The 15101-nt window shown below is 34.2% G+C and overlaps 1 protein-coding gene and 1 long non-coding RNA gene across 6 annotated transcripts in view; one reads left to right on the forward strand and one right to left on the reverse strand.

The window, feature by feature from the left end:
• The window catches only part of Eml4 (EMAP like 4), a 140444-nt gene that overhangs the window by 92206 nt on the left and 33137 nt on the right, over positions 1-15101 (forward strand). For all 5 annotated transcript variants that reach the window (XM_027934319.2, XM_027934318.2, XM_071601524.1 and 2 more), the window contains 6 exons: positions 644-793; positions 3688-3757; positions 4887-4997; positions 7638-7733; positions 11828-11962; positions 12075-12210. In XM_027934319.2, the coding sequence (XP_027790120.2) occupies positions 644-793; positions 3688-3757; positions 4887-4997; positions 7638-7733; positions 11828-11962; positions 12075-12210 (698 nt within the window). The remainder of the gene's footprint in view (positions 1-643; positions 794-3687; positions 3758-4886; positions 4998-7637; positions 7734-11827; positions 11963-12074; positions 12211-15101) is intronic.
• LOC139701783 (uncharacterized) overlaps positions 12045-15101 on the reverse strand; it is a 47002-nt gene continuing 43945 nt past the window's right edge. The window contains exon 2 of the long non-coding RNA XR_011704331.1: positions 12045-13124. This is a non-coding gene — a long non-coding RNA (uncharacterized lncRNA). The remainder of the gene's footprint in view (positions 13125-15101) is intronic.

The raw sequence follows: 15101 nt of genomic DNA on the forward strand, positions 1-15101 counted from the left end.
ACAACTTTTTGTTTGGCACTGGGGATTGAACCCAGAGTCCTTAACTGCTGAGTCACATCTCCAGCCTTTTTAAATTTTTATTTTAAGTTAGGGTCTTGCTAAGTTGCTGAGGCTGGTTTTGAACCACCACCACACCAGGCTGGTACAACTTATTTTTAACAAATGTTCTACCTACGAAACTGGGCCTGACTATCCCTTATTTATCATTTTAGGTTCAGCATTAATGTTGTTTTTCTAGGTGAGCCTTCTTTTGTTCCTTCCTTTGTCTCTCTCCATCTAAAGTAGGTCCTTTGTTTATGTTTCTCCTGGCATACTATTATTTTTCTTTCCATGTTTGTAATTATATATTTGCTGATTGTGTATATCTTCTAGAATAAGCTCCAGGGACATAGCCCATGTTTGTTCTGTTCAGAATTGTATGGTACATACTAGGAACTAAATATACATTTTTCTGGTGAATGAGGAAACTAAGACTAAACATAGTAAAAGACCCAGGTTGTACAATGATAATGGCAAAATATGAGTTTTCTAAATCTATTCCAGTTCTCTTTTCATCACACCTTCCTAATTCCCTATGTATCCTTGAAGAAAATAACACTTTGAATATTATATTTATTAAAAACCTTGACTCTTATCTTTTAAGATACGGTTATCGAGGAAAGGACTGTCGAGCTAATGTTTACCTTCTTCCTACGGGGGAAATAGTTTACTTCATTGCATCAGTGGTAGTACTATTTAATTATGAGGAGAGAACTCAACGACACTACCTGGGTCATACAGATTGTGTGAAATGGTTAGTATCATTTAATATTTGTTAATTTTGTTCTTTGTGTCCTCCTTTTTTGTTTTGTTTTTAAAGTTGGGTTGTATTAAAAATGATTTTTTTGTGGAAAACTCAGAATGTGAGGATATTATAAATATTCTGTAGAATAAAGTTTAAAAGAAAAAAGGACTTTGAGTCCTTCAAAATGGTTGGTATAGTATTGGCAGCAATAAAATACATCCCTGTAAATCTCAGGTAGAATCTACTCTGCTTTCTCACATCCCTTTAATCCTTTTCTTCAGTTCTGTAGTATGAAATACATGTGGGAAATACATGTGGGATAAATTTTGAGAGTTATTATTGGTTACTCAGTGTTTATTAAGAATTTATCCTGCATAGATAAATTTTACATTTGAGGCTTTTCTTTTTTAGGAAAAAAAAAATCATGGCTGAGGAAGGATCATAAGTATCTCATAAGGTCTCACACTATAAAAATATAACTCATTTTTTAAATACATAGGCATATTTTTTAATTTGGTAAATTTAGCTTCTCTAATTAAATTCATTTATTGCTCAAGGCATTATTTTCTGACATGTGAAAGCTTTGCTTATACTATTCTGGCAATTATAGCTAAACTAAAATTAACACGACTGTTAACAATATTATGTAGATAGTTGAATTTATAGAGAAAATTAAACTATTGCCTTTTACACTTGGAGAATAATATATGTACAAAATCACTACAACATTTTGATCATAAAGATTACAAACAACCTTTCAGTTGGGGATTAGTGAGACTGTTGTGTACTGTGAAGCTATAAAGAGTGAGGAAGTGTTTTGTATGATAATATGGAAAAATCCCTAAGATATACTCCCAAGTATACTTTTTTTAAAAAAATATTTTTTTTTAGTTGTAGATATCTTTATTTATTTATTTTATGTGATGCTGAGGATTAAGCCCAGTGCCTCACACATGTGAGGCAAGCACTCTACTACTGAGCTACGGCCCCACCCCTACTCCCAAGAACACTTTTAAAGAGCAGGAGAATGTGCATGTGTTCTGCCATTTGTGTAAGAAAAGAGGTGGAAAATAAATGTTTTTCATGTATAAAAAATTTTCTTAGAATTACTAATAAAAAGAAACAAGTTATAGTATTACATTTAGAAGCTTCAGAGGATAGGGATAGGAACCAGATAGATGAGATCTTAGCAGTTAGGGCAGGTGGGGAAGAGACTTTTCTCAATGTATTTTTTATAGCTTTTGATATTTGAACCGTGCAAAAATGTATTTCCCAAACCAGAAATGTTAGTTTTAAAAATTCATATGAGAGATTTAAGTTAGATATGGCAAAATGTCAACGTGTTAGATTTTAATGTAGTTGATCTCACTATAGGATGTATACTATTTTAATAAGAAGAAATGGAATTAAACATTGAGTTGGGCATGGTGACACACACCTCTATTCCCAGCAACTTGGGAGGCTGAGTCAGGAAGATGGCAAGTTTGAGGCCAGTCTTGGCAGCTTAGCGAGACTCTGTCTTACAATAAAAAGGGCTGAGATAGCTTGGTTGTAAAATGTCGCTGGGTTCAGTCACCAGTACCACAGGGAAAAATAAAAGAAACATCAATAAACTCTAATCTACTTAGTAATCGAAGAAAATAAGATACTATTTATACCAAATTATTATCATTTTCAAGCACACTTTTTTTGGGGTGCCGGGGACTGAATCCAGGACCTTTCATATTTCTAGGCAAGTCCTTTACCATTGAGCTACCTTGCCAGCCCCTTAAAATACATAGTTCTTAATATAAGAAAGTTATAGAACTTTTAGAACATTTTTCTCTCTATGACAATTTGAATTGAGGCTATTATTCCAGAAAATAATTAGCAGTACATTCCAAGTAACAAACAAAAATAGTGTTTTCAGTAGCACTTACCTGTTGTGGCAAGATACAAAAAAATGTAGACTTGGACATGAAGACATTTAAAAAAATTTTTTAACATTTATTTTTTAGTTACAGTTGGACACACTATCTTTATTTCACTTATTTATTTTTATGTGGTGCTAAGGATCAAACCCAGGGTCTCATACATGCAAGGCGAGTACTCTACTGCTGAGCCACAACCCCAGCCCCCCCAATTTTTTTGATGATCAATTGTATGTGTACCATGAATAATTTTAGCATTGTTTTCCATTTTTATTTAAAAATTCTTTGCCCCAAATTTGGCGTGCTAAGTGTAGCATTAGAACTAATTAAAAAGATGATGGCATTATTTTTAAATATTTTTTCAGTTGGAGATGAACATAATACCTTTATTTTATTTTTATGTGGGACTGAGGATCAAACCCAGCACTTCATGCGTGCAAGGCAAGTGCTCTACCACTGAGCCACAACCCCAGCCCCAGTTGATGGCATTATGATGTTGACTGTTGTTTACTTTTTCCCCTGGTAGAAAAGTAGAAATCATCCAAAAGATGAAAGAATTGCTGAGTCAGTAATAATGCATAAGGATTATGTGGGAAAATGAAACAAAAAAAAAAAAGCTTCTGTTTTATTTGATTAGAATTATACCACACAATATTACATCTTTAAATAAAACCATATAGTATGTATACCTCTATACATGGACTAGAAAGGAACTTGCACAAATGAAAACAATTTAGTTTGTTAACCATGCCACAGTTGTGAATATTTTCTTTGAATTTAATGTTCTATTAATTTGTTAAACTTAACAAAGAAACAGCTGAAAACTTAAAAATCTTCAGATAATTGATGTTTACTTAATTTCCTAAAGAAAATAAAATAGAACAAAGTGAGTTTTTTATGACAAAAAACTAAAAACACATTGATATAACAGTGTGTTTCTGCTGTTTTACATGGTTTTTGTATTTAAAATTATTGTTAATACTACTTTTCTAGCCTTGCTATTCATCCTGACAAAATTAGGATCGCAACTGGACAGATAGCTGGAGTGGATAAAGATGGAAGGGTAAGCAGTACAGATTTATGCATTTTGTATCTAGTGATAATTGCTGTTTGAATGGAATTGATTGTAATTTTTAAACTGCAACTTGTTTTCAGAATGTAACTACTAAAGGATTTCTAGCAAAAGCAGGGAAAAAACTTTTAAGACTAAGAACATTTGGAAAAAAAGAAAGAATCAAACTGCTAATTTTGTTTTTCTAAATAATAAAGTGTTCTATAGGGAAATTATTATAAAATCCTTATTTGCCAAAGGTACATCAGTTATCCTTAGTTAGTGGGACCTCTCGATTTTATGTATTAGGAGAATTGATATCATTTAGAGTTTCAGTTACTGTGTAATGTTTTAAAATTGGATTATATAATAAATCTCTTCTTTTTAAGATCAGTAGTGAATATTGATGGTGGTTGATAAACATGTTTGACTGTATTCATGACATTCTGTTGGTTCAATTTCTTTAAAGGAGTGTGGGGTAGGGGGAGATTGTATGGAGTTGTTTTGAAAGATCCCTTCCAATTCTATATTCTGTTTGAGGACTATTTGCTTAGCAATTTATTGGACAATGATTTTCTCAGATATAAAGGTAGTGCTAAAAGCTAAGCATCCAACTGGCACATACCTGTATCCCCAGCTACTCTGGAATGTGAGGTGGGAGGATCACTTGAGTTCACAAGTCTCTATACTAACTTGGGCAAATACAGTGAGATCCTGTCTCTCAAAAGAAAAGGCGGGGGGGGGGGGCAAAATAATCCAGAACAAATTTTACCTGCATTAGAATTCTGATTTTACCTTTTAGTAGCTGTATAACTTGGGTCAAGTTATTTAAATCTCTGTATATTAGTTCCTCCATCTGTTAAATAATATTTGATAATCATATCTATAGTTTTTAACTTTATGAATATGAAATGTTTTAATACATGTGACATATGAAGAACATGTGAAACATAGTAAATAGTCAAATAATTTGGTATGAGAGAAAAGTACCTACTCAAGATTCTTTGGGGAAATGTCTAAATCTGGTAGTTATTGTCTTATTAGACGTCTGTTCATCCCTTTTATTTTTTGTAGGTGACACCAGTTCTTTGTGGTATATATTGCATCACCAGTTAGTCTTGCTGTTTTGTGTTTTTTGCAGCCCCTGCAACCTCATGTCAGAGTGTGGGATTCAGTTAGTCTATCTACGCTGCAAATTATTGGACTTGGAACTTTCGAGCGTGGGGTAGGATGCCTGGATTTTTCAAAAGCAGTAAGTAACAATGTTTAAAGAAGTAAGCAAACTAAAAGAGAGAGAATGGAAGATCAGTTTTTTGTTAATATACACTGAAAAATGAGAAGTTAGCTATTGCTTTTTTAATGGCTAGCATTTTAACCTGAGTACTACATTTGTTTTGTAAAAAATCAAGATAGGAGGCAAGTGGGACACTATGGCACACACCTGTAATCCCAGAGGCTCAGGAGGCTGAGGCAGGAGGATCATGAGTTTAAAACTAGCCTTAGCAAAAGCGAGGTGCTAAACAACTCAGTGAGACTCTGTCTCTAAATAAAATACAAAATAGGGCTGGGGATGTGGCTCAGTGGTCAAATGCCCCTGAGTTCAATCCTGGTACCCCAAAAACGATAGGAAGAAAGAGGGTTGGGGCACACCTGTAATTTTGAAGACTTGGTAGGCTCAGGTAGGAGGATCTCAAGTTGAGGCCAGCCTCAGCAACTAAGCAAGACTGTAAAGCAAAATAAAATAAAAAGGACTAGCGTGTAGCTTAGTCGTAGAAGGTCTCTGGGTTCAACCCACAGTACCACAAACAGAAGATAGGATCAATATACTACACTTAATTGAACTTAATTTTGTTCTATCCTGAGATAGGATTCTAGAATAGTTGTAGGAAATGGTTGGAGGAATATGTTCGTAGTATAGTACATTTTGAAGTAAACAGTAGGATATGCCTTCATTTCAGTTTGAATCATAGGAGAGATCTATCTTTTAAAAATTCAGACATGAAATTTGGCCCATCCTGCAAAATCATTGGCTTTTCTTGGTGTCATAACAGAGCAAAAATCATGAAATATCTGAATTAATGCAACACATATTTAACATTTTGTGTCTGTCAATCTCATGTAATCCTAGGGGAAAAATAAGACAGGATGTAAATAAATATAAGCATTTTCTTTTTTCTTGAATTAATATGTAATGATGATTATAGAGTATGCAGGAGACCATCTACATCTTAGGTTTTATATTTTTAAATTTCAAATATAAATACCCCTTAGAATTTATTGGTTCTCACTTACACTTCAGAATATATTTATGTGTTCATATGATCTCTTTAGTTCTCAGTTGTCAGCAGCTGTATTCTGTTATGGGAGTTTTGTGGGACATGGAAGAAGGGACACTTTTAGAGCAGAAAATAAATCTGAATGAATTTAGGAATTTTTCTAGCTTAAAGACATTGAATGTCAGAGGTCTAACAAATCAAAATTAGGAAGAAGTAATTTAGAAAAGAAGTATTGGCATTACCCCCAACCCCCATGCCCCAATCTCTATAGCAGGAACTCTTGCTGTGTTTTTGGTAGCATTGTTATAGTGTTACAATGGTCTTGAATTGCTCCATAATCTTTTTCTGATTCTTATATAATTCCAATACAGGCTGAGATAAAGAGAAGACTAAACTGTGTCCTTCCTTAGTATCTCTCATTCTTCCTTTACAACATTGTTTCCCTAATCCAGAGATATTGCATTATTTCTCTATTCTATATACAAAAGGAAGCACATTCCATAAGTGCTACTAGAAAAAAAATTGTTTAATACCATCCATAGTTACTAACCTAGAGACTTAAATTATATGAAAGAAAATGGTTTCAGGAAAATAGTATTTAGTTCTGTTTTTATTTATTCATGTGAATATAAGATCACAGAAATTTGAAATTAGCAAACTTTAAAATAGTACTAATTTTATCAATAGAAAATTTATAAAATTATGTACATTTCTTCCTACCTACTTCATGGGAAAACACCTTGAATATTTTCCAGCAGCACTGAGGAAGCATAAGCCAAAGGGATTAGAATATCTTCAGAAAGAACTATTTGCCCCAGTGGCTCAGGGGGCTGAAGCAGGAGGATAGTGAGTTCAGAGTGAGCCTCAGCAATTTCGCAAGGTCCTAAGCAATCAAGGCCATGTCTCAAAATTTAAAAAAACTAAATTAAATTAAAAACAACAACAAAAGGGTGGGGATGTGGCTCAATGTTTAAGTGCCCTGGGTTCAATCCATGCTATCTAAAAAACAAAAAGAATTATTTGTTGTCACTAATTAATAGAAGTGACTAAATGGCAAATGGGAATCAATCTAAGGGAACAATTTAAAAATAGGGAAAAAAAAATAAGAATTTATATCATTGAAGAAAATATAGTTTTAGTAAATAGTACATTCATTATGTTTCAGAGAACATTATGTTTAAAAGATTTTGGATTATCATACTGTTGGTAGTTAGTTTTTTTGTTGTTTTGTGGTGCTGGAGATTGAACCAAGGTCCTCATGCATAATAGGCATTTTCTTTCCCACTGGGCTACATCCCTAGCCCCTCTGTAGGCAGTTTTAATAATGGATTTTCCTACTTAGAAAGTAAGCCCTATCTCTGGGCACGGTGGTGTATACCTATAATCCCAGTGATTCAGGAGACTGAGGCAGTAGGATCACAAGTTTGAGGCCAGCCTCAACAACTAATTGAGACACTCTCTCAAAATTTTAAAATAATAATAAAAAGGGATAGGAATGAAGCCTAGTGATAGAGCAATCCTGGGTTCAATCCCTAGGGCCACCACACATACATCAAAAAAATTAAAAAAAAACTTATTCAGGAATTTTTAAATGCCTTTAATTGATTTTTATTTAGGATTCAGGTGTCCATTTGTGTGTTATTGATGATTCCAATGAGCATATGCTTACTGTTTGGGACTGGCAGAAAAAATCTAAAGGAGCAGAAATAAAGGTAAGTCAAAATAATTTTTAATTGAGTATCATCTTTCAGAGTACATGATTTGTTTGGCAGGTATTTGGAGCCACTGTGATATGTGTACCTTTAAGTTGCAAGTATAAACACACTGGGCAAATTCATCAGATTTACTCATTTGTAAATATTTTATGGTGTTAACACTACAGTTATACAAAATAAAAGTCTAGCGTCTTGAAGTAGTTTCAGTATTTCAGACATTGTGTAACTGAGATGTCAGTAGCACAGTGGGTAGAAGGATGTCTAACAATTAAAGACTCAATACTCTGCTTGACTACTGCTGCTTTAACAGATTTGTAATTAATTTTATTCAATATTTAAAGCTTTAGAAATCTAGAGGAAAATTTCACCCTTAAGAATGTGGCTGTCGGGCCAGGGTTGTAGCTCAGTGGTAGCCAGGGTTGTAGCTCAGTGGTAGAGCGCTTGCCTAGTATGCGTGAGGCACTGGGTTCGATCCCTGGCACCACATGAATGTATGAATGAATGAATAAAGGCATTGTGTCCATTTAAAAAAAAAAAAAAAAGAATGTGGCTGTCATAGGGCTAAGGGTATAGCTCAGTTGGTAGAGTGCTTGCCAAGCATGCACAAGGCCTTGGGTTCAATCCCCAGTACCACCAAAAAAAAAAAAAAAAAAGTGGCTGACATAACTGAAGTGCATATATAATAATTAGTTTTTTGGTTAAAATTATGTTTATAGGATTATTGTAGAAAAATGCTATACCATTTATAATTGCTATAGAATAGTGTTGATTTGTTGTGTGGATCAAGCTATATCTTGTAAGAGAAAATTGTCAGGTTAGCTTGTAGCTGTGTTTATGTAGGTCAGAAGTGGCCTTCTCCCGATGATGGGCTTTCAGAGAGAGAATGTAAGAATGTTTTTAAAAAGCCTATGACCTGTTTGATTCATCCCTAAAGAATAATGTATTTTTCTTTCATTCCTGTCTTAGAAGTTTTGTTTTGCATAAGCTTCAAGCTTTCAGCTTGTTGGTTAAAATAGATGTTATTATGTTTTCATGTGTAAGTTAGTCTTCTGAAGAAAGTACTTGTTCTATTTGATAAAATTGAAACAACTATAAGCTGTCAGGAAACCTCAAACTTTAAAAAAAAAAAAAAAATCAATGGAAGACATTGATTGTCTTCCAGTCATCATTTAGAGTAATTTAAAACAAGTAAGTAAGTTGCACCAAAGTGAATAGTGAATTTTGGTCCTTGGTAGTAAGGTCTACCAAATGAAATACATGGTTTTCCTCCTGCCAGCCATTCGTCCATATCCTTCCCAGGACATTAAAGGTATCTGTTGCTCTGAGTTCTATTCCAGCCCTTTACTTGTAACTTTACTGTCTATCTCCTGAGTTCCACATCCATTATTTATTTCCAACCCAGATCTCTTACAAGTTGAATTCTTAGTTCTAGAAGCCTGCTAGATAGATATCTTTATGTGAAGATACCACAAGTTAAAATTTACATGAAAATCTGTTGATTATCTTCTCTAGCCCAAACCAGTTTTATCTCACAGTTATTGACAGTATGTTCCACTTAAGTGCCCAAGCTTTATCTCACTTCTCATATTTGTGTTCTCCAAAGTCTGTGTCCTAAATGTCTGCATTATACCTCTTTCTAATACAGGTGACTGCAGAACAACTAAAGTTAACTTTAAAAAGAGAACATTGTTTCTTCTTTGGGGAGGAAAAGAAAAGTCTTTATTAAGGAATAGAGGGGCATTTTGCCTAAGGAATGACTTGGCAGAAGCTAGATCACTCAACTCTCTCTCCTCTTAGCTTCTCCTTGTGTGTCAAACTTACTCTATTCTACTTTAGATAGACTCTATCCTTGCTTAAGTCATTAGGATTTGAGGAACTGATAAATAACTTATTAATTTTTGTAAACTTGAGACTGAATAAGGCAACTTGAAAGCTATAATGATAAAAAATAAAGAAGACCTACCTAATAATGGAGCAATAGTGTATATTATGGACAGAATATGGTATTGTAAAGATGTGACTTCTCTGCATATTGATACATATAGTCAACATGGTAAAAAAATTCCTGCAAGAAACTAACAAACTGAATATATCTGAAAATATAAAGTGGTAAGAATAATCAGAACAATTGTGAGGAAGAAAGAATAAACTTGGACAAGCCAGGTGTGGTGGCACACACCTGTAATCCCAGCAACCCAGGAGGCTGAGGCAGAAGGATCACAAGTTAAGGCCAGCCTCAGCAACTTAGTGAGACTCTGTCTCAAAGAAAAAATTGGAAAAAGAACTGTGGGTTTAGCTCAATGGTAAAGTGGTCCTGTGTTCAGTCCCCAGTACAAAAAAAGAATAAAAGAGAATAAACTTAGAGGACTTGAAATATGTATGTCATTGTCTATTATTCATTGAGTCATTGTGGTACAAGGATAGAAGAACAGATGGGGGTAATGAATAGAGACATAAACTACACAAATCAGCTTGATTTATGGCAAAGGTAGCAATGCAGTGGGCAAAGATTAAGGCTTTAAATAAATAGTAACAGTACTGGAGTAACTGGATATCCATATGGGAAAAAATTAATCTCACAGCATTCACACAAGATCAGTTTTAGGTGGATTATGGATGTGGGTATGAAAGGTCCACAGCTTTTAGAAGAAAATATAGGAGGATACCTTCATAAGTAGATTTCTCAAATGTGACACGTAAAATTATTAATTACAAGCGGGGGAAAGTGATAAATTAAGAATATTTAAAAGATAACATTAAGAATATGAGAAAATATAATACATTATTTCTAGTAGAATATTCATGTTCATAATATGTAAGGAACTTTTGTATTTCAGTAAGAAAGACGGTAGATTAGCAAAACATTTCAACAGGCACTTCATAAAGTAAGATGATTAATAAACATGATAAGATGTTCAGCCTTATTAGTTATCAAGAAAATTCAAATTAAAACCACAGTGAGATATTACTGTGTACCTACAAAAGTAGCTTACATGAAAAGGACAAAAATACCTAAGTTGATAAGGGTGTAGAGTAACTGAAACTCTCAGATACTGCTACTAGGCATGTAAGTTAGTACAGCCAGTTTGGAAAACTGTTTGGCATTATCTACTAAAATAGAACATATGCATATCTACTGACCCAACTCATTCTCTCCTGAGTATAAAACCAACAGAAATATATTCATTTCTTTGCTGGAGGACAAATAGCAGTGTCTTATGATACTTATGGTAGCCAAAAGAAATTCTAAACTACCTTAATGCCAATCACCAGAAGAATGAATAAAACAATAATGTGGTCTTTTTTATACAAAAGAATAGTATATAGCAATTAGAATGAACAAATTACAACATATCTTCACAAATAGATCTCACAAGTGTAATGTTCAGAAAACAAGGCAGACTTATGAAGGAATACATTATTATGTTTCTATTTAAATGAAGCAGACAAAGTTCTCTCCTACTGAGAATCAAAATAATGGTTTCTTCTGTAAAGAGAGAATGATAGCTGGGGAGATGACATAGGGTTATATTTCTAGAATATTTTTAATGTTCTGTTTTTAGCTTTGTTTCTAACTTTAAGACAATGTACATTGCTCTTGTATTTGACAGTTTTAATGTGCTTTTCCTGAGTATGTGATAAATTAAAACAGTTAAACCTATAACTCGTATAAATGTCTTCCAAGTGCAACATTTTTATGAATAAATTAGCAATATAGAAGTATGAGGTCATTTGAGGTCTTAAAATTTATTATTAAGCCAAATGTAATGACACATATCTGTAATCCCAGTTCTTGGGATGTTGAGGCAAGAGGATCATAAGTTTGAGGCCAGCCTCAGCAACTTAGCAAGACCCTGTCTCAAAATTAAAAATAAGTAAATAAAAAGGGCTAGGGATGTAGCTTAATGATGAAGTGCCCCTGAGTTCAGTCCCCACTACCAGGGACTATTATTAAAAATTTTCAGTAGAATAGATCTTGGAAGAAAAGGCATTTCCTCAAAAATTTTCCCTGTCTTTGTCAGGAACTATAATTGGTACTTGATCGCAGTAAGAATATTCATTTTTCTGAAGCTTTATTTCTCTTTTCACAGACAACAAATGAGGTTGTTTTGGCTGTGGAGTTCCACCCAACAGATGCAAATACCATAATAACATGTGGTAAATCTCATATTTTTTTCTGGACATGGAGTGGCAATTCACTAACAAGAAAACAGGGAATTTTTGGGGTAAGGATCAGAATACTCTATAGGACTATAGAACTTAAATCTTTTTAATTGTTGAGTAAGTATAAAATCATCATACCAAAGGGAAAACTTAAAAATTTTCATTTATTTGTAGAAATATGAAAAACCAAAATTTGTACAGTGTTTAGCATTCTTGGGGAATGGAGATGTTCTTACCGGAGACTCAGGTGGAGTCATGCTTATATGGAATAAAACTACTATAGAGCCCACTCCTGGGAAAGGGCCTAAAGGTATGGTGTTCTTATATTAAACTCATTCTATATAATTCTTACATAGTGCTGTTGCAGTCCCAAATCCCAGAACAGGAGAGAACGCGTTGCAATGGAACAACATAAGGGTCATCAATATACTTTTCGTTTTTAAGAATCTTCATAATCTTGTAATGAGATTATTTAGTTATTTATTAAGCATATATAACTTTCATTAGCCTCTGGCATATTAATACAAAATAATTAGATGTAGATGCATATACATTTTAAAAGTATAAAGGCTCACTCTCCCCTAGGGTGGTGTTGGGGTAGCTGTAGACAGAATGCATGGCCATGCAATGAGATAGGAAAGGGAAGAAAAAAAGCCTTTGTTCCCAGCCATAGTTCTGGGCCTTGACAGTCTTTCTGCATTTCATGAAAACAGTTTTCTTCACAAATATAGATATGCTTGGTCCTTTTTCTTTTGTGGCAGAGGGAGCCACAATTGCACATGGAAGGCAAGTACTCTACCACTGAGGTACATCCCCAGCACACAGGTGTTTGCACACACACCCCCTTTTTTGAGAGGGGGGCATCAATTTTGAGATGGTCTCACTAAGTTGCCCAGGCTGGCCTGGAATTTCAGATCCTCTTGCCTCACCCTTCCAAGTAGCGCAAGTAGCTGTGCCTCCACACTTGGCAGGATGTTTTGTTCTTAATGTCCATTTGAAACCAAATATATGGGTTGATTTTGCCCTTTTTCTATAGTAGATGAACAATAAACTTGAAAAATGTTCAGCATACTATGCATTTCTTTCAGAGTAGAAGATGAAAAGAGAAAAAATGGAGACATGGTTCTAAAACTATGGGATCACAAACAAAGAGAGATTCTTTATCACCATCTCCAGGCAGTAACAGCAGACATAGAACTAGCTGTCCAGTCAGTCCTTGAGGATCTACCAAAAAAAGAGAAAGAAAGGATGTGATGGGGAATGAATCTGGGGATTGGCAGAGCAATTTAACTTGTTTATCCTTTTTACCCTAAGCACACTCAAGCTACCTCCTTACCTGTTGTGTCCCTAGAGTCCCTTCATTAGACCACAGAAAGCATCCTGAGTTTAGAGTAAGAGAAATCCCACCCACCATCCCGCCTATAAATTCCAGCACATCCAGAGGCTGAGGCCAGAGGATCACAACTTCAAGACTAGCCTAGGCTACTTAGTGAGACCTTCTCTAAAAATTACAAAAGTTGGAGGTGCAGATGTAGCTCATTGGTATAAAGAAAGCACCGCTGGGTTTAGTTTACAATATTGGAGGAAAAATAAAAAAGGAAGAATGAAACCCTGTTCCCCTGCTCAGAAAGACCCACTTTACATGTCTATCTTTTTCAGTAAACATTTCCAAGAATACTACAATCTCTGGCATTTTGAACTAGGAGTTTGAAAATTGTCAAACATTTTGAAAGGAAATTACTTTAATCTTACATTGCAGTGTCAGTATAGGAGTAAAAAGAGTACTATTGATTAAAGCACTATTTTCACTGAATTGTGGAATTTAAGCATCATAATTGTCTTGTTATTGTATCGATTTTTATACTTTATTTTTCAGGAGTTATATAATAGATTGTTTTAATTAATGTTTTTCATATCCATTCACCTTAATTTCTAAGCCTGGCAGTTGAATTGAGTTAAATATATGCAGTCATTTAAAAAATCATCCTTACGGGGGCTGGGGTTGTGGCTTAGCAGTAGATGCCCTTTTTCTGTTGGGTACCTCAGAGCCAATTGATAGATACTGTGTGACTGTCCCACCAAACACATTGTGGTGTTCAAAGCTTAGTATTTTTAGGTAATGAATATTGATGTGAGCCTGCTGAGTGTTATTGAAGTAAACTTCAATAACAAGTTTATTGAAGTCTCTTGCTAATCAGGCAAGCTTTCCTCTAAATCAGAAAAGTCCCTTCCTTACTCCTGCCAGTTACACCTATCCATTAAGTATTTGCACTACTAGCACACTCATAATTGAGAATTTTTTAGAGTCATCTCTAGCTGAATTTTTTTCAGATATCAAAACCTTACAGATTTTAGATAATTTTAAAAAATATAATGACAGCGCAAACAGAAAATGAATTTAAAAAAAGACAACCTCAAATTTTAGTTTTTATTGGGATATAATAGTACACATACCATAAAACTTATTCTTTGGAAGTGTACTATTCAATAATTTTTGGTATATTCAGAGTACACCACCATCACCACTGATTTCAAAACATTTCATCATCCCCAAAAAGAAGCCCTGTACCCACTAACAGTTATGGCCATTCCCCTCAGTCCCTTGCCTTCTAGCAGCCTCTTATCTACTTCTGGTCTCAGTGGATTTCCCTGTTCTGTACATTTCATATAGAGTTATGTAGAGTGTGGCCTTTTGTGACTGACTTAATTAGCATAATGTTTTCAAGGATCATCCATGTTATAGCATTTGTTAGTACCTCTCTTTTTTCTTTCTTAATATTGTGTGTACATACCACATTTTGTTTATCCATTCATCAGCTGATGAACAATTTTAGAAAATGAACAATTTTTAGACTTTTAATTTTTTTCCCACTTTTCCTTTTGGTCATATGTAAGCAAGTATTTACCTTCCCATTTTGAACCTGGTAATTAATTCTTCAAGTCATCATCTTCCAAAACACTTTCCTCTTGCACTACTAGCAGTTTCAGTCTACGAACTGAGTAAGCATCATGAATACCAAAGAGAAAGGCTTGAGTTTTGTAAGCTTATCTTGACCCTTAATAAAGGCAATCTGATTAGAAAATAAAAAATGAAGGGCAAAATATAATCAGTTATCACACATGATTTTACTTAAAATATTGTTTATGTACTTATGTTGTCCCTCTCTGAGTACTTAGTATTGTGGGCATACAAGAAAGTCC

The sequence above is a fragment of the Marmota flaviventris genome, chromosome 14 (genome assembly GCF_047511675.1).
Source record: "Marmota flaviventris isolate mMarFla1 chromosome 14, mMarFla1.hap1, whole genome shotgun sequence".
In the NCBI taxonomy this organism is placed as follows: Eukaryota; Metazoa; Chordata; class Mammalia; order Rodentia; family Sciuridae; genus Marmota; species Marmota flaviventris.